We start from the raw sequence: 19,999 nt of genomic DNA, 5'->3' as shown, positions 1-19,999 counted from the left end.
ATGAAATAATGTGTCAGGAATTATGGTAGTTTATTTCATTAAACTAAAGCATAATACAGCACCATCAATTGTGAATGCAAGTGTAGGGTTGTCAGTGTATGATCTCTACGTGAATCACCTTTTTGCTCCTCAAAGCTAACCAGGAGCAGGCAGTTCACAAGCTAGCATTTTTAACTTCTGTATAGTTCACAGTTTAGGCTACTCATCTATCACAAAGCATGGAAAACCCAGGAGAGAAAATTCATCTGGTTCTGAGACTTTTGGGCATGAAGCTGCACGCTAGTCTATGAGACATGTAGATGGGCAGGAAAACGTTCAGTTGCCTGGCATTAATCAGAAACTTTGACAGGATTTAGAGATTCCTGCAAGAAATTTCAGTTTTAGCAACTGGTAGTATCCAATGGAAGAACTTTGATATATCCCACCACTGAACTGCAAGCGATCCTAGTAACATACTGATCTTGCTGCCAACACCTATGAGCCTCACAATGGTCTTCTTATCAGATGTCCAGTTTTGAAATGAAAATGCTCAGATGTGGTAGAACTGATATGGTTGAATTTTAGCCACCTGAATGTTAAATTTCTAAGTTTCTCTTGTAAGCATGCTTTGGAGTCAGTGAGGAGATGCCTCCAGATGGCATCCTCTCTAGGTGTTTATCACCAGTAATTAACACTCACTCAATAAGGTGAACACACCTTTTGACCCACATCATCTTTTGACTGGGTTATCAGCTGAAAGAACATTGCACATAAAAATTTTGAAGAACAGACTTTTACCCTTAACAAATATAAAGCATATCTGAAGTGCACTCCTCTCCCCATTGGACTTGCTCACGATGACACTGCCGCTGGGAAGATCTTAGTGAAAACTGCACTGCTATTAATTACTTTTTCCCTTGCTGTTTTCTTCCTTTTAAACCCAGGACATTGTGTCTAAGATGCTTCATGTAGACCCTCATCAGCGCCTCACAGCAGTCCAAGTCCTAAGACATCCATGGATAGTGAACAGAGAGTATCTGTCTCAAAACCAACTCAGCAGACAGGATGTTCACCTGGTGAAGGTACATCCTATACCCCTGCCTCTTCCTTCCTTGAAGAATGAGCTGTCATTTGTGTAAATATTCTGGGAAATGATAGAGGACCGAGGATGATTTTTTTGTAATTTAAAAATTAATATGGCACTGTATTAACAGTAAAGGTTTTTGACCTGTCACCTGCTTGGTATTTTTAACTTCAAGCCGCATTATCATGACCTGGTGGCATTCCGTGCACATACTGCTGCCCACCACTTTGAATGAGAGACACCCCAGATGTCTGCCAGCTGAAATGTTGTTATCATTTCATGGAAATCAGCCATGCACCTCCATTTTTTCAGGGAGCTGTATAGGAGAAGGGAGGGGGAAAGCATCAATGAACTGAATTTCAGCCCAGCATTCTCTCTTTCTCTATTTTACAGGGTGCAATGGCAGCCACCTACTTCGCTTTAAACCGAGCACCTCAGGCACCAAGGCTGGAGCCTGTATTGTCCTCCAATCTGGCTCAGCGGCGGGGCATGAAAAGACTTACCTCTACCAGGTTGTAGCAGTACCCCCAAAAGGCCTCTTTGAAAACCTACAGTTTATTATTTGAGAAATTCATCTTTACTTGGCTAGCAGAACTTCTTCAGACAACCCGCACACGACATCGCCAGGACTAGCAGAAGCCCAGCGTAAGGCAAAGTTCTCTTTTGCTCCGTCATTTCTGTTACATTCCAGCCAGGGTCCCAGGTTTAACAACTTCACAAAGATGTGCCAATTTTGCCAGTAGCTCTGTTTCCTTACTGAGATAAAGCCAAATCAAGTAGGTGTGCTTCATCCTTCCCACCCTAGGAAATACTGTTTTTGAGTCCTTAAGATATTCCATGGGAACACTGTTTTCATTTTGTTTCTCAAGAAAAGCACTTTTTGCTATGAAGATAGCAATCAGGTTTGAACGTTTTCAGCTGTTCCAGCATGCATCAGGATGAAGTGACCTGGCTGGTCACCAGTAGACATCTACTGATCTCCACTCACCCCAGGAAGAGTGAAGGCTGCAGAGACACATGAACAATACCTAACTTGAAACAAGTGCTATACAACATGAAGAGGAGAGCGAGCTGTTGGTGGTGGAAATATCTTCTGATTTCAAGAAATCTTTTGCACTTTGCCCCTGCCCTCTGTGGAACGAAGCCAGCACCGCTCAAGGAGAGCTTGCCACCAGCCCTGACTGACTCAGAGGGTTCTGAAAGCAGAAAACCTCTGAGAAACTCACTCCTCTGAGGAAATTATTGGGTCTTACAAGACTGTGGGAAAGCATTCACGTAAAACAGTGTGAGCAGGAGTCTGTGGATCAGGGGAGGAAAAGGTGTCTGATCTTGGCCAGCAAGCAGGAGGTCTGGGAGGACCAGGTGAGGGGGCTGGGGAACCGAGCAGAGTCAGGGGAAAGGGACACGTGACTTTGAGGGCAGTAGGCAGAAAGACCCATGGCAGCATGGTGGGTGGTACTGCCAAAGCAAACTAGCGTGCACATGCTTTGGGGACAAACTGGGACTCCTTTTAAAAGCAAGGAACAGTCCCCTCCTCAGCAGCTGGTACAGAAGAAGGCAGCTGGGCTGCCGAGGGGCTGGCTGGGTCGGTGCAGCCATCCTCCCACACCATCACTGAGTCTGCTCACGAGACCGGCTCTGGCAGGCCAGAGTGCCACCCTGAAGCAAGTGAGGCCACTTCCAGTCATTGCTCCTTGCCCTTCCCTGGCCGCTCACCCGAATCTGCCTCCACCACCCAGTGTTTCGTGCCCCTGCCTGGCTGTTCTGCTCTAGCAGAGCTAAACTCCCTGTGCCGCCTGTGTACAGGGAGTGCCCACTTCTGAAGAGTCCAGCTAACTCTGTTACAAGCTTTAATAATAATAAATTATGAGAAGAATGCTCTGCTTTTATATTTATATAAATATGTACATGTGTATTTATATACATATAAAACAAAAGTTCTGTACCCTACTACCCAGATTTTTCAGGTTCAGGGAAAGAAAACTTCGTTGAAATGATCTCAGCAAAATGGACCTTTTTTCTCATTCCCTGACTTCAAAGCAAGCGAGCAAGGTTTGTGGTGCCGGATGTGAACTATTTTTTTATTCTTTTTCTTCCCCATTTGGCTTATAGTGGTCACAAGCTGACCAGGATTCTTCTTTGTACTGCTTTTGTTAATTTTTTTTTTCCAAGTAAATTTTTTCACCTCAGATGCTTTGTGGGAAAAGCTAATGTTCTGTGTTGGCTTTTTTCTGTTGTGACAGGAAAAAAAGAAAAATGTGAACATGGAGCTTCATATGCTAGAGATGGTAATTTTTCCTTGCTGGGTAGTATGTGCATCTCGGTGCTGAACTGGAATTACACCTCTGAGTGTCCAAGGGAACAAGGAGTTGCATTTGCTATAGCAATATGCTTCCTAAAACTAGCTCTGTTCCGATGTTGACTGAAATTTGTTTGTTTGCATTAGCCTATTTTTAGATTTAAATTTATTCTTAATAATTTAAACCTATATTTAATGTTCAGGTTTATGTGCTGTGCACAGAGGACTGCTGCAAAGCAGCTCTCCACGAAGCCCTTCTCTTTTCTAGAATAAACAACGCTGTGAAACTTCACACAGTGGCTGAATTGGCTTGGACTGATGTGTGCAAACATGTGCAGGTGTGTGTCCATGGTTATGTACACAGCACCCATCGTTCTCTCCCCCCGGCTAAGCTGTGCTCAGGATCAGCTTTTTGCTGCCTTTATACTTTTCCTCTTGTTAGAAGTTAAGTCTCATATATTTCTGCTGGCAGCACACTGCCAGGCGAGTCTGCAGGCAGGTGATACCCTGGCTGATGCAGAAACGCTCTTGCCAGGCCTGTTTCCCTGGAAGTGACTTCTGTCCTGGAAGAAGCAAGATGAGCATAAGGATGCTAAGTGCAACCAGGAGGGAGGGCTGGATTTTCTGGGGTCCCAGATGATTTGTGCTGTTTCAACAAAATAAATTTTCAATGGTCTGTGTAATTGTATTGTAGATGGGCAGAAAGAGTGTTGTAAATATTATGTACAGGTTTTGCCTCCCCCTCAGACTTCCTGGTCATCTTTCATTGCTTCAGTTTGATTTCTCTTCACAGTCCAATTCCCTCTTGATATACTTGGTCTTAGTTCTTTGAGCATTTTTTAATGATCTGAATATTATTGTAGGCCAAACTTACAGGATGTTGCTCTTCCCAAAGTTTAATAGTTTGAATCTCTTCTCAGTTTAGCTCTTTCTAACCCACCAGTTATCACCTATTAACCATACCAGGTTTGGGCCACATACAGAATGATATATGTTGATGTCCATTAATTACTTTATAAGCCTATAAATCACATATAATGGGGTTGCTTATTAAGATTTTGTTGCCAGTGCATCCAGATTTATGCACATGTGTATGTATATGTAAATGCATACACACAAAAAATGCTGTCCCAGCTTGTTCAAATGACAATAGAAGTGTAGTCAGCGCTTGAGGTGATGCTCAGCAGAGTTTTGTCTGTGGTGTTCTTGAAAATCTGACATTGAAAATGGTAGTGGTTACTCTGGGTATGGATAGAGTACCATCCTTCTCTGGGTATGGAATGGATACCATTCATATTCTGGGTATGCATAAAGTACCGCTTCCATGGACGTGCCCATCCATGGAAGAAGCTGTCCCATCCAGCCTCCCTTCTGTCCCAGCTGTGCATCCCCGCACACTCCCAAGGCAGATCAGCCCCCGCTCCCCAGGCTTGTGCACGGGAGGTGCACTTCTGAGGGTTTTCTGACCTGTTTCAGTCAAGATGAACCCAATTAAACCATTTCCGCTGTCAGTCTTGCTGATCCAGTTCACTTGGACTGAAATACAAGAGCCTGCATCAGCAAATCAAGGGATAGTCGCTCCTGGCAGAGAGGGAGGAATAAGCCACGAGCACTCATTATTTCAGACCGGTAGCACCCGCCACTTGCCCTGGCCCAGCTGGATGCAGGCGAAGATGCATGGCCATGGCCTGATTACTGCTACAGCTGCTTTTAAACCAGCATTTCCTTCCCAGACTCCTTGCTGCAGTATAGCTCAGCAATAAGCATTTATTCTTTCTAGGAGAAAACGTAACTGAAAAAAGCTTAGGCTCGCTCTCTCCTCTCTTTTTAATCTTAAGGGACTTTTATTAAATGTTATGTTTAACTCCTAAAAGTCTGAAAATCACTTTGAATTAGATACCATCTTGCACATTATCAGTCCAGACATGACCTAGTGCCTTCGGCTATTGCAAATAGTATAGTTACATTTCTGAACCGTCAATGTGTGCAAAGCAATGACCGTCCAAGGCATACTGGAGTGTATCTGTCACAGAACATAGTCAGCTCATCTGGAGAGCCACTTCAAAAGCTGTCATTCAGCTCAGTAGAGGGTAGTCTGCCCAGCAGGGAGGAGGCATCTCCCCAGACTTTGCAGAGCTGGACCCCGTCTCTGCAGCTCCAGGACTCTGAAGAAGCCAAATGTTCCTGATGAAGAAGATCATGGGAAGAGCTACCCCAGTTCCTATGCAGCACCACAGCTTGTGTATATGGCAAAGGTGTGGGAGATGCTGCTCAGAGGGACAGCTGACCCCTGCCCCCCATCCCTCATGAATCTTTTACTTGTTCAATTTTTTCTAAGCAAGTTTTAAGAGCAGATAGCATTTATAAAGCCTGACTTTTTCAGCAAACCACAAGTGACCCTCACAGACACTTTGTAATCAGTCCCCACATCTGGAAAAAAAAATCCATTGATAATAAATTCTGGTTTGTTTCTCCCAAAAATGATCTTCAGCAGCTCCCTGAGATGGCCCTGGGTACTGGGGATAACCCAGACACAGAGAGCCGGGAGAAGCTTGTCTTACGTGATACAATGTCATGACATGATGTTGCATGTCACACTCTTATGAAGTACAGATTGTGTGTCCCTGTGTTTCATCTAACCCTGGATGTGTTCCTGGGCCTCTTTTCAACCAGATTTAGGGTTGACTAGGTTTTGGACTGAGTTTGAAAGGGACAGTAAATCTGTTGGCTTACAGGGTAGATCAGACTCTATTAGAAATCAGTATGCAGATCTCTAAGGGGCAGGCTGGCTTTGTCTGTGTAGTGCAGTGATCTCTCTACAACTTGTACCCAGCTCTGGTACATACAAATACATACAGACCTTGGTCGAGCATGGCAGTTGCTGTGTATTCTATGGTATGAATTATGCCAGGGCTTACATCATTCCCTAAACCATGAGTGCCACAAGGGTTTTATTATGCTGCCGGTCCACAGAGCTCATGCCAGCATATGCAAGTGCTGATGCCAAAAAAAGGCAGGCAGGCACTCTCTCTTGACCTCAGCTACTCATCCGTCCTTTTGCACCTCCCTTATCCCGGTCACCATGGGGCAAAGCAAATGTTTGTGCATCAGAACAAGTGGCTGAGTACAGCAGGAAGGCAACAGCATCTGTTTTGGCAGCCGTGCTGTCAACACATCGGTGTGGCCACAACTTCAGTGTTACCTCTGCCCCTCTGTTTCTGAGTTATGCTGAGCTGAGCCCAAGCGTGGCTCAGAGTCAGGGCGATACTTGTACAGCAGCGTGTTACCAGTGCCAACCTGTGGGCACGGAGTGGGGGAACAAGCCCAGGCTTGAAAAGTCACAAGTTCATAGAAGCTCCCTGTAACCAGACGGTGTAGGGCTGCAGATGACATGCCATGGGTAAATAATGTTGACTGTGTGTATTTTTACCACCACTGACTTTATAAAGAGGACAGAAAAAATCCTGGAGTTTGTTTTTAAATCACCAATTTTTACAGAGGAAATACCTGATTTTGTGGAGTGCTACAGCTTTCTAGACCCCTAGCAGGAGTGAGGCAGACAAACATGGAAGATAAAGCAGATTACAACAGCAGAAAACAAGATATCTTAGCTTTCACTGGAAAACTATTTTCATTCAGGTGTTCTGAAGCTGTCTTAAGACATGTGTAGCAAAAATGCCAAAGCAAATATTTAGAAGCAAAGATACCTTGTTGAACATCTGCAGACAGCACCTTTAAACAAAAGCCATGTGAGCTCCGGGGTCACGTATCTGAATCCTAAAAGACAGGCAAGCAGCACAACCGGGACAACCACCCCAGATATTCCTTACATTAAAATAAAACGGCCTAAAATAATGTTAATAAGATACTTTAATGTAGTTCATCAAAAATAGGAAAACGTGCAAGCCCATTTTCTTTCCCTCTTTCAAAGTATACAGCATATCATTTAGAAGTGTGTATCCTCACCTCATAGCTAACCCTGCTCCTGAACCCCTGTATTGCCCTGGGACATGGTGGCTAAGCTGCTTCTGGTACCTCCGTTCCTGTTTGAACATAGTCCCATAATCCCCCTCCATGTCACAGAATCATGGAATCATTTAGGTTGGAAAAGACCTTTAAAATAATCCAGTCCAGCTGTTAGCCTAACACTGCAAGCCCACCACTAAACCATGTCCCTAAGTGCCACATCTACACGTCTTTTAAACACCTCCAGGGATGGTGACTCAACTGCTTCCCTGGGCAGCCTGTTCCAATGCTTGACAGCCCTTTCGGTCCAGAACTTTTTCCTAATGTCCAATCTAAACCTCCTCTGGCATAACTTGAGGCCGTTTATGCTCATAACACAAGCAACAATTGCACTTCCTCTTGTATTCTGAAAGTTAGCAAAAATTTGAGTGTTTAAACTCAGAAGATAAAGTGAAGTTAAAAGTAAGGTTCTGACTGTGTCCAGAACTAAAATTCTCAGTATTTAGGTGAAGGGTGAGTAGAAGCCTGTCCAGAATGAGAATGTTACAAAGCAAATAAAGTCACAGTAGTTCTTAGAGCCAAATTTTAGGTAAAATTATTCGTAAGTTTTGTGAGCTTAAACCTTGCATTTCCATGTGCAACCAGGTGACAACACAGGCACATCAGCCAGCTAATCAGGCATCTGATCATGCGTGTCCGTGCAGGCTTGCACATGGAAATCTTTTGCAGCCCAGTGTTGAAAGTCTGGAATTAAGAATTTGGCCCTCTGCATCAGCCGGTGTTGTGTAAACCATAATGTTCAGTGTTGAACTGTACAACCACTGCTTCTTGCTTTGCCTTACATAGTTACACAGTCAATTTGTGCTCCATTATTTCTCCTAAATTTCTTTTACAGTCGCAGTTTTCAGACTAGCTTGAAAGGCAAATGAGGAAAATGCATGTCCTCTTTGATAAAGGCGGATTTTGAAAGGAGAGGCTGGAATTAAGCATTTGAAGTGCAGAAAGTGAAAACCAGTTGCTAGAAGATTGGTTCTGATTTGCTACTCAGAGCCAAATCCTGCTTCCTTCACTCTTGCTGTATTAGTTCCTTCATTCACGTGCACCTTCAGTGAAACAAGGGGACAGCTCAGAGCAGCGTCCCCCTTCCTGTCCCAGTGGTGGAGTGTGGCCTTTAGGTGACGACACGGTGCAAGGGGTTTACTTGGGTAGTATTAAATGAATTTGACCTTGAAATGAACCATGATCTAGCACTTTGTTTACAGGCTCCATATTCATGTTTACAAACCATGATTTCTGAGGCTCACGCTTTTTACGTTTCCTGTATGAAAAGGGCAGCCGGTGTACAGATATTTATTATGTTTACCAGCGTTTCTGAATAGATTTTTTTTATAGTACATGGTTTTATGAAGTGTAATATTTTTATAGCAGAATGATGATCTTTGGACTTTCTATATTGTTACCTACTGTTTGCAAATGAGCTCTTTGCTCCCTTTCTTCTGTGCACTGTACCCAGTGTTGCTGCTGCTACTGTTGCTGGCCTCAGCTGCTGCTGCCCCATGTGACGTGGGCTGACGGTATTGTGAAACTGTGCAAACTGACTTCAAAGAGCTGCAATTGTGCTGAAGGGCTGGCTGCGTGCTGGGTCCCTCCTGGCAGGAGGGATGGGGAGCTGTACTGTGCCAGGGCAAGAGTTTACTGTGGATGGCCCCCAAGGAGAAGCCTCAGTGCTCACCCTTGTCTGTACTCCGCTGTGGCTTGCTTGGCATGCCCATCCTTTCCTTTCTTTATAAAGAAATAAAAAAGAAAATAAAGGATTCTGCTCGTTTTTGCATAGTTCCTTTCCAGTCCCCAAGCACTGGCCATGTTTGAATGCCATGTGTTGGTCACAGTAAAAGCACAGTTACCTTTTCCAACTGTATCTGGAGCTGTTACCTCTGTGCAGCCTGAATACTCAAACCTCCGCTTTGGGAAGCAACAAGTAAGCCTTTAACCCCACATCAGTCAGGCAGTTCACCCAGCAGACAAATTTGGGGTTTCACTGTCAGACAAATGAGCACTTTCACACAAGCTGCCTGGCGAGGGTTTCCCTTGCCCCTTAAGGAACTTCCAAGGTATGGTTCTGGAAAGTGCTCACCACTGGCAAGCAGCCTGCATATCCTTTCTGCTTGCTGAACTTACTAGTGACCACAAAAGCAAAAGAAACCTCTCCTGCTTTGAGGGATTCGTTCTGCTTCCCTGGTGTTACCATGTCTGAGCCTGCACACCATGACACTGGCGTTCACGTCTGTGGATGTCCAGCAGCATCACAGCGGTGGTGAGCCCAGCTCAGGCTCCCCACAGGAACAGCATGTGGTACCAGACAGGGAGAAACTGCATGATCCTGGTCCAAGCGAGCATGACCAAGCAAACTTGGATTTCAAATATGTTACTCATAGGATTTCTGCTCTGACCATAGGTCGTCTCATGCCTCTGTTCTCCTGCCAGCTGCTCCTCTCCTTCTCCCACTTCTGCCCTTCCTTTCTTTTCTCTGTCCCTAAAAGAGTGGACCCTTCCAGCTCCTTTAGACCTTATGGTATGTGTATGTCATGTGTAGACATGTGTATGTCCCTCCCCATCCTCTTCCTCCGCACCACCCCAGTACCTACCAGGAATTATTCCTCCTCTCTCTTATCAAGCTTCTGTCCCACAGGTCCATCTTGTGGTTTTCATTGCCCTCCCTGGCAGGCAAGCCAATGACTACTGTACATCCATTTTTATAGGCCCAGTGGCTAACAAAGGAGGTTTTTCTGAAGAACCATAGTCATGTACGAGAACATCCAAATGGGAAAAGTGAGAGGAGAAAAAAAACAAGCAGCCTTTCTCTTCCTTCCCCTCTTCTAATTCCTGCTTTCACACGAACATGACCAGGAATGAGCCAGCTTCAGCCACTGTTGGACATATATCACTTTGCAGAGGACCTGGCTGGGAAGCCCTGTGGCATGCCAGGCCCTGGGCAGGCAAATGTGAGTCACCCTCCAACCCCAGAAAACAAATAAATGAGGTGTCTAAAAGGAAGGCTTTGTAGAGTATGTTCAAGTGCCTGATACAAGACACGACCCTTTTAGGAAATCTGCATTAGCAACCATCTTCAGTGTCTGCACTCACTGATACGCAACCATGCTTTTTTCCCTGGATAGAAAAGAACCCATTTGTTGAAAAAAAATAATTAAAAAAGTAGCAAACAACGCCCCTCCCCCTTGTAACTCTGCTCTGTAGTCAATATTAATTTCCTTTTTATATCTTCCTCCTGCTTTATCCCATCCTAATTCACCTTTGGCCGCTTCACCCCCTTTTTGTGTCCCACTTGTGGTGTACCATCAGCATGGTCCTGAGTCTCACAAAGTCTTGTTATATGCCTGTACAGCACCTTGTTCAAGGGCAGGATAACTGCTGGCTGAGCATCCCAGGCACTACAGCAAGGCAAATAACAGGCAGTAACAATGATAGCTCATGTCTGAAGATGAAAAGAAGCAGAGATTTTGCATTAAAAGCTGTGATGACAAGCTGAAGACAAGCTATGCCCAGCTATTCAGGTTAACGATAGACCACTTCGCAGTGCACTGGCTGCTGAAGACGCCCTACTCCTGCTGTCCAGATGCAAGATGGAAGAAGAGGAACTCTGTCCATTCTTCTAGATAGACTGGAGAACTGTTTGTGGTGCTCTCACTGTTTTCTAAACAAGCAAAGCTGGCCGGAGTTCAATTCCATTCTTTGTTGAGGAAATTGGTTTATAAAAAGGCTGGTGACTCACTGTCTGCGGTGAGGCTGCACATTGTTTTGGCTTGGCACTCTCCTGCCTCAGTATTCTTCCCATCCTGCAGTCACTGGTAAAAACAGCCACAGTCACAAAGCTTCACACTTTCCCTACTGTAGAAAGCAGGCTTCCATTTTAAGGAAAGTCTCCTTTCCAAGGCATGCAAGTGAAGAGCTGCTGATTTCCAGGGCATTTACCCAGGCTTTCCAATTGTCACGTTATTGTCTGGGCTCTTCTCTGTATTGTATATTCTGTTATAATCAGTGATCTGCTTTACTCACCCATTCAGACTAGCTGCTTCTCCAACGGATAGTCAATGTGAGGCGTGAAGGTGCGTTTTACCTTAGCATTTGACTTGGATTTCAGAAGTGAACCTCCACATATGCTATTATTTACAGTGACCTCAACTGAGTCTGACACAGTGGGGTGGTCATCCCCTAATGTCAGTAACCATGTCGCCTCGAAGTCAAAACCAGCATACTGAGAAAAGAATTGGATTTAATTTGGATTTAAGCATATGAGACTTTTCCTAAAGGCGTAAATTTATTTCATCTGCTGGTACTAAAACAATTTAGTCTTTAGGAACATTAGCTGTTACAATGGAACCTTAAACACAGAGAACAGCAACAACCTGCATTTCACTTCAGAGAAGTGACAAGAGTGACCCATAAGCTTTTAAATAGTCCTGACGGTGCTGATCTTTTGCTATTTGGACCTCTGGTCTCACTTCAAGCACCAGTCTGCTGCCATCTGTTACACTCTGAGCGGAGTTGCACATTAGTTGTTGGGGCTGCGATCTTTCTATCATGTCTGTGGACTAATACACACAGGTAAAAACTGTCCAGGAACGAACACGCTCCTCAAATGTGTGCTTAGACAGGCAGAAATAAGGTGGAATACACAGCCGAGATGTATTCATGCTTTTGGCTCACTGAAAAAAAGTGCATGTTCAGCTGAGCAAAGGTGAGGATTATTTATTCTGTGATTCAGGTGCAAATTTGTTATTACTCTCCCAAGCCCAGGAATGACAGCAACCTTCTGTGAAGCTCATGTCAGGTATCCAACATGCACATTCACACAATTTGCACAATCCCTAGTTCCAGGAAGTCTCCAAGTGGCCCCATGTTCTACCATCAGATAATCTGTGAGGAAAAACACAGCACTGGCATTTCACAGAATCACAGAATGGCCAGGGTTGGAAGGGGCCTCTGGAGATCATCCAGTCCAACCCCCTGCTAAAGCAGGTTCTCCTAGAGCAGGTTGCACAGAGTTGTGTCCAGGTGGGTTTTGAACGTCTCCAGAGAAGGAGACTCCACAGCTTCTCTGGGCAGCCTGTTCCAGCGCTCTGTCACCCTCAAGGTAAAAACGTTCTTCCCCACATTCAGATGGAACTTCTTGTGTTTCAGTTCATGCCCCCATTGCCCCTTGTCCTGTTCCTTGGCACTACTGAAAAAAAGCCTGGCCTCATCCTCTTAACACTCACTTTTAAGGTATTTGGAGACATTTGAAACAGGGTGAGTTATATATTACTATGCCCACCAACATATGCAGATATTGTTGGTCTTACACTAGCATGACCTTTAAACTTGGTATGTTTTTACACCATTTATAGCAATTCAAGTCAAGAATACCCCCACTGTGATGCAGTCAACAGCTAAAACCTCAGTCTGAAAAAGGCTGGGTGGCTCCCTCAGTCACAGAAGCTTCCTCCCAGATTATGCCTAATTTCAAGTAGGATGCCTAACTGGGGAAGATCCATTGCCACTGGCCACATTCTGTGCTTAAATGCCAGTGCTTCAGTCTTCTCAAAACTTTCAGTCAATATCAGCAACAAGCACCTGATGCTTTTAAAAATCAATCTATAAGAATTACAAGAAAAACCTCACCAGTGTAACTGGAAGCTTCATCCCTGGCTTCTAAAGGAAAGTTGAAGAAGAGGTTAGGCAGTATATGTTAAAGGTAAGAAAACGGCATGCAAAACCCATAATTCAGGCCTCAAGTGCCGTTTTTAAAATGCACCAATGAATATCACTGAATATATTTAAAGTGTGCCGAGTTCAGATGCAGAGAAAAACACAAAATGCCTATCATGGAGATGATTAAAGACCCTGGCCTGTTCAGCTTATCCTGAAGATGGCCAAGAGGCGACTTGATTATTGCCTACAAGAGTCTTCACAGGGAGAAACCCCCACGTTCTGGAAACACAGAGAGCCAGACTGAAGCACAAAAGCGGGCAAACATCTGGGTGCAGTGGCAGAATGGAAATAAGGCAGCCACAGTTTTAGAAGTGAGACTGTCTTTTCATTGGAACAAAACAAATCTGTTTTGTTTGAAAGACAAAGAGAAAAAGGGGTCTGCCATTCCTCTCAGTCACTTTCAGTAGACACCCCTTAGGAGACACAAAGCTAGTACAGCGGCAAGTGGATGACTTCAATAGTCTGCAGTAATATGGAAATGAATTTAAATGCTATGATGGTCTCGTTTGGCCTCAAATATGGCATGCATTCATACTGCCCTACCACAAGCAGTCAGCACTGAGAGAACAGATCAGGTTTCCACAGGATTCATGGATGAACTCCAAAGATTAATTCAAAGATTATTAGGCCACAAACAACTGGAATAATCAACTCGCTCTGTTTAAATTTGTGTCTTTACTGTCTTTAACAATATAGAATATCCCTCTGAAATTTTGTGATGTTTACAACTATCTATAATGTTAATTTAGAATACCGTTTCACACCATTGGTGCAATATGGTTAAAACCTGTAGCAAGACTGGATAAATGGTGTTCCCCAAAAAAAGTAGAACACTCACTGCCTTAAGATCGAAGTCAGTTACAATAGCATTAGTAGTGTCCTAATCCTGTGAACAACAGGAGGGCCTTAAACAAACAGATGTCAAACATGAGTGAAACCTTCCAGTACATGGAGATAAAGAAGGGTCTAATCTTCAATAAGCTCTCCAATTAGAATTAAGCTATTTGAGAGAGAGTGAAAATTAGACCACAAAACCTTGAATTCTTAAAATTTCCAAGGCCTGGAGCTGAATGATGACTCATGAACTGACTTCATGCAGCTTCTGCACACCTGTAAGATGTACTCCAAGAAAGACAGAGAGGCTTCAAGGTCCAAATCACAGTATCCTGGGTATTGAAAAAAAAAAAAAGGAAGGAAAGTGGGAAGTAAATTGTCAATAACAAATGCAAATCCTGTTCATAATAATGCAGAGTGACAGTGAAAAAAGGTGCTTCTCCAGGGAAGACACTACCCCGCTCCCTCCCTCAGCTTCAAGATTGTAAATGTTAGCAATTCCATAAGAACAATTTTTGATAAACCCTAAACACTAACAATCACATCTAGTGACAGTTGTTCCACCTCTGTGACAAACACTGCAGGAGCAGTCTCCCTGAGGTATGATGTGGCAGAGATCTTGTGCAAGACAGCCACTTAGTCTGGAAGTGCTGCATAACCAGCCCCATCGGGGTGCCCTGCTGCAGAGTGACAGTCCCGCTTTTGAGCCCAAAGAGCCTTAAATAAATCTACACAGCTGGAAGCTTGCATCACACTCCCGGGAGATGGGATATGTGCATTTGACCAACACCAGCCTGAGGAAGGAGCTGATGCGGTTCCCTGCTCTGATCTGCAGCATCCTTGGCAAGCCCTGGAACCACAGGGGTTTCATGTGATGCACAGGTGAAGCTCACGCTGCCTCCTCCTGAGCTTTCCACAGAAAGGAAGGAGCTGCTCCCAGCAAGTTGTGAAAACATACTTCTGCACAACCTTCAGGTGGGACACTCTAAGCAGAAATAAGCACCAAAGTCACAGGGTGGTGTCACAATAAGGGCATTCCTCTGCTCCACATCTCCTCTTGGTTAGGTTTTGTTGAGCTTCCTGCTCAGTGTGAAAGGTTTGACTTCCACTCTGGCAGGGAAGCTGGGTCTGCAGGGCAGATGCTGCGGTCCACTCCAGCTGCCAAGGATCAGGAGCAAGGTATTGCATGGCTTTTGGATGTTGGCTCTCATATTTAATTTATAAGGCTCTCAGTGTAAAAAACAAAATATCTCTTGCAAAAAAACAGATAGTCCTTGTGAACTCAAACTATAGCATCGCTACCTAATACTAATATTTATTTGAAAGATTAATACCCATACAAAAGATGGCCTCAGATGTCTGTGGGACATAGTATTTCAAATCCTTCTGACAAGAAAAGGACCCTCCAGTTTGGAGGTTGTCTATAACTACCCATCTCACTTTTGCACATGCACATTTGGGTACATGAGTAAAATGCATCTATTTTTTTTAAAAGTATACACACTTGAAGCAGTACTTTTTTTTTTTTTCTCTCAGACCTTGTATAAACCTAAATAACTCCCTGTTGAGTCCTGGATGGCCTTGTAGAAGTCCATCAGGACCTATTGTTTATTTCACTTTGATCCCAGTAGCTTTGGAAAGGACTTTGGCATGTTTACCTTCAAGTTACTCATCTTGTATGTCCACAGTTTGTTTATCCACTGTAGTCTACTGAAATTTCCCCCCTTTCTTTTAGTTAAAGATATAGGCCAAAGGTGATTTCAGGGTCCCTATCTGGACATGCATCACCAATTCAATCAAAGACAACCTTTGGCTTCCTCTAGTAAGTCAGGGGCATCCTAGATGCTGTCTTGCTCTCACAGTTCTCCAGTGAGCAGGAGAAATCTCAGTCCATCAAGTGAAAAACTGACCCTAACTTAAGCATATTAAACAGCACCAAGGATACTGTAATTAGACCAAAGTGAGCCCTGGTGTAATTATGCCTTTCTGGCTTAAGTGTGCTAATTGCTTTTTTTCCTAAATCAAGCCTACCAATATTTATGTTCAAGGCCTTCCAGTGGCAGTAGTTTGGGTAGTCATTCTTTAACAGGGGAAAGGCTGGAAGAAGAGGGAAGCACAGAACTGTACTTTTCTGTAGGAATGATCCCCCCTTCCTGGCCATCCTCCAGCCTCACTTGGGTTATTTAGGCTGGGTAGAGCCAAGGCACCGGGAAACAGCATAATTAAATATGCTAAGTGAATTTATCAGTGGTGAAACATACCAAGAACTTACATTTTTATCATGTTCTACTAAATTTATATTTATTCAGCTCAAAAAAGACCCATAAGTCCTGAGGAAAGGATTACATAGCTAAAATGACTGTTACTATCTAACAGTATCAACTTTGAGCCCTTCACTTTCTGCCATCAGTCAGAACCCTGATTTTAGTTTGCTCCTTATAACCTGTGGGATGTTTTTATTGGATAAAACACATTAAGAAGGACACAGAAAGCTTGGGAGAAAACCCATGACTAGTTCTTCTCATGAAGTACAAGTGTTTCAAGACACACTTTGCAAGGCAGTGATGGAAGGAGTAAACCTTCTCACAATGTTACTTGAGATGTTCGTGCCACATCATTGATACTTCTTCCTCAGAAAAAGGAAATAGTTGTTTTTTTTAAATAGAATAGAAGATATTTCTAGTTGTTGTTATCCTATTGGATTCATCACCACGGCAGGTTTTCCATAATGAGGTAACCAACACTGCTTTGCAGCCCAGTTTGATGCCTGCTAAGAGATGCAGGCTGCCAAGTGAGCACCACCAGCCCTACTGTTCTGCTCCTCTGAACATAATTACAGTGATGGCTGTATGTCATTTCACTGTAAAAGATTTCCCCGAGTGAAGCAGGAGAATTTTGTAAGGTCATGTTACAGGAAGAGGCTCTCCTACCTCAGCTGACCCGATTTAGCAATATAAAGTACAGAGTGCACCTGATGGAACAAGCAGCCCTCACCTCTTCCTTCCCAAACACTAAATAATCATCCACAATTGCTTCAAGGATACCAGCAGTACAGCAGTTCAATGCTAGAAACAGCAGTTTTGGGTTTCTTCTTACATGGATGTGAGTGGCATGGTTTTTAGAAAATGACCATTTATTGTCCTAATTTCTTTACTTAAGAGAATTTTATAAGTTAAAAAACAATTACTGTTACAAAGGTCCATTTTTAAATAGTAACCACTATATCCTTGTAGCCCAGCACCTGTATCTACATTACTAAGCAGGAGCATAAGCAACCTGTGAATAAACCCATTAACTGGATTCTTTCCCCATGTTGTAAAAACTGATTTACTAAACAGCCCTAGCAATATAGTTTTATGTTTTGAAATAAAACCTACATTTATCTCATTTGAAACATAATTAAATAAATAGAGATGAGCTTCAGCTCAGTAAAAGATCTTAAAACAATTAAAACTAATTCAGTCTTCATGATGGTAAAAACAGATGCATTCAGTCATCACCACTACAGGTATTGCAGCATGAAGGTGGCTTAAGTAATTTCAGCTGCAATTTTGGCTGCCTATTTTATCATGTGTGACTAATTAAAGACTCAGAGCAGCCTCATCACAGAAAAGCCACATCTTCCAGTTGCCCTGAGGCTCTGCTGTACCACACACATGAAGTGTTACTCATGCAGGGTGCATCCTTTATCTACAGCTATTTGGCTATTAGCAAAAAAAAATCCTAGGAGAAAACTTGCCCATAAGAACAGTTGTACTGTAAGTTTAAGTAGGGGAAGACATTGGTTTGGGTTGGTTTTGTTTTTTTCCCCCACCCCTTGAACAGGGTTTGAAGCTGTCAGACCAGCAGCCGGGTGGTTGCTGCTCCCACCCTTGAGCAGTGGCCTCCATCTAATCCAAGCTGTTTCTCAGGCATGGAGAAAAAGCACTTGTGCAGCCTAGCTGCAAACTCAACCAACCCTCTGCCGGAGCGTTGTACTTGTTTCTCCTTGTCTGTACACAACTCTGGACGTTATATGCCTTTCACAGCACAGGGTAAGCTGTTTTATATGTGCCTATGATATAGACTGTATTAGGGCCAGAGCTGTGTGATTTCCTACGTATGTAAGTTTAGAATAACAGGAATAACTACACTAATAAAAGCTTCAAGTGTTCAGACCCACCAAACCATAATCCAATCACGACAGACAGGTCTTTTTGCATGTAAGGCAGGGAAAAGCAGCAATTACAACAATTGCCTGGAAGGCTTGTCTTCTATGCTCACAAAATACTTTCTTTTTTTCTTTGTTTTAGGTAGCACCCCTTGCTTCAGTTCCTTATGCACAGCTGTTGCTTGGCTTGCCTACAATGATTGTTAATCACAGTAGCTGCTTTTTCCAGATCCTTTTTGCATCTATTTTATTTTTCAGTTCTTTACTTTGTTCATTATAATTCCTACATCATAGTGTTCCTTTGGCCATTAATAGAGGAGGGTCTGTCTTTTTCTTGCAGTCTTATTAATATTACAACATTGTCTTATTTGCAGGTCCTCAGCTGGAATCAAATGAGGGGGTTTTTGATGTTTTATCCTACTCCAGAACCTACTGAAAACTGCAGATGATTAAATGCCTCTAGTTCCATAATGTAATAATTTATCCTAATTGATCAGGTTTTACATAGAAACTATTAAACTTGCAAATTATATATGCTGATCTTGTGTGATAGTGTGCCAACTCCATGGTCAATGTGAAAACTGTTACCTGCTAGCTTCTGTGGTTTTCAGCACTGAGAAAACAATTTCTGCATTTCAGGAAATGTTTTTAAAAGTGAGGTATAGCTCCTTCTAAAGTGATTTAGTTGTTACGCATTTATTTTAGTTTTCTTTAGACTAATACTAAATTCATATTTCTGCTAGGATGTCTCTGCAAATGTGTCAGGGCTGACCATGCATTTGCAGAGATTTTTGCAGAGATGCATAAGGCAGCCTCCCGAGTTAGCATTCTCGGGCATTCAGTCTACAACTCTTCAAGCACTCCTGCCAGCACACAGGGATAAGGTACCTTGTAGTCAAAGACACAAAAGATAAATGCAAGTATCACATCAACCTGTGCTCTTGCTTGGCTCCATTTGATATTGCAGGCTGATTAAATGTCAGTCAATGGCTCTAGTCAACCTTCTCATCTACATACCATAGGATTTGTGTCCATTTAATGAACAGGTATTTCATTAGAAGGTCTAGGAAGACTGTCTGAGCAATACGTATTTCTCCATATTTTTCTGCAACTTTGGAAGTACCACAGCAGGGAAATAATAGCTACTTCAGTCCTGAAGTCACAGTTTCTTGAACAGCTTGTTTAATTGTAGTTCCCTTGTCTGTCATGCAACATTTAAATAATGTTTCCCTGCAATTCCTTTCACAGCTGGGAAAAGGCACCATCGTTCTCCCCTGCAGATGTTTGTTAACAGTTATAGCAGGTACATCCTCTAGGACTGACTTCATGTCTTATGCCAGTACCGTAACTACTGCATAGCCTCAGTAGATTGTTCTGCAATGTCCGTAACACTATTTTCTTCACTGGTTTTATACAGACAGATAGTACATTCCTCTCACCCTGACAGGGACATGCCACCATGCATGTGCCTACAAAGACATGTCAAGAGGAAGAAAGAGATGCCCCAAAAGGAGAAAAATTGCAGGCTGTTTTACTCAGCAGCTGAATCTGCATTTGATGAGGTCTAGAATTGCTGGTTCTTGAGCTGCAGTTCTGAGATGAAGAGAAGAAAAGGCCATATATCCACCACAGCTGGGAGGCTTGCCCCTGCCACCCCTGCACACAGAGATAAGGAATGTGGGATATGGAGACTCTCTTCCAAGGAAGACACAGTATTCATCTGCTAAACAGACCCATCATCCAGCAGCTCACCTCCTCACAGATACAAATTCCAAGATACTGCAAAAAATTACTAAGGCTCACACAGCTCTGGCTACCTTACATATGCGTCCTTGTGAGCAAAACCACCAGCACTGAAGATTTTTGGAACCAACGATGAAGGAGCCAGGGATGCTCTCCTCCGTTCCCTCAGGTGCAG

The 19,999-nt window shown here is 43.4% G+C and overlaps 1 protein-coding gene and 1 long non-coding RNA gene across 4 annotated transcripts in view; both read left to right on the top strand.

Moving 5' to 3' along the window:
* Window positions 1-9,142, top strand: part of RPS6KA2 (ribosomal protein S6 kinase A2) — a 321,471-nt gene extending 312,329 nt beyond the window's left edge. For all 3 annotated transcript variants that reach the window (XM_055810898.1, XM_027777485.2, XM_005230881.4), the window contains 2 exons: window positions 924-1,061; window positions 1,457-9,142. In XM_055810898.1, coding sequence (XP_055666873.1) covers window positions 924-1,061; window positions 1,457-1,582 — 264 coding nt within the window. In that variant the 3' untranslated portion in view covers window positions 1,583-9,142. The remainder of the gene's footprint in view (window positions 1-923; window positions 1,062-1,456) is intronic.
* A 7,785-nt stretch (window positions 9,143-16,927) lies between these two features.
* On the top strand, window positions 16,928-18,591 carry LOC114010355 (uncharacterized). Its single transcript, XR_003551746.2, has 3 exons — window positions 16,928-17,033; window positions 17,757-17,965; window positions 18,456-18,591. It is a non-coding gene; the product is annotated as an uncharacterized LOC114010355 (long non-coding RNA).
* Window positions 18,592-19,999: the final 1,408 nt, after the last annotated feature.

Source organism: Falco peregrinus, chromosome 7, assembly GCF_023634155.1.
Source record: "Falco peregrinus isolate bFalPer1 chromosome 7, bFalPer1.pri, whole genome shotgun sequence".
Lineage (NCBI taxonomy): Eukaryota > Metazoa > Chordata > Aves > Falconiformes > Falconidae > Falco > Falco peregrinus.
Note: the sequence above shows the minus strand (reverse complement) of the source record. Positions and strands in the feature narration are given on the sequence as shown.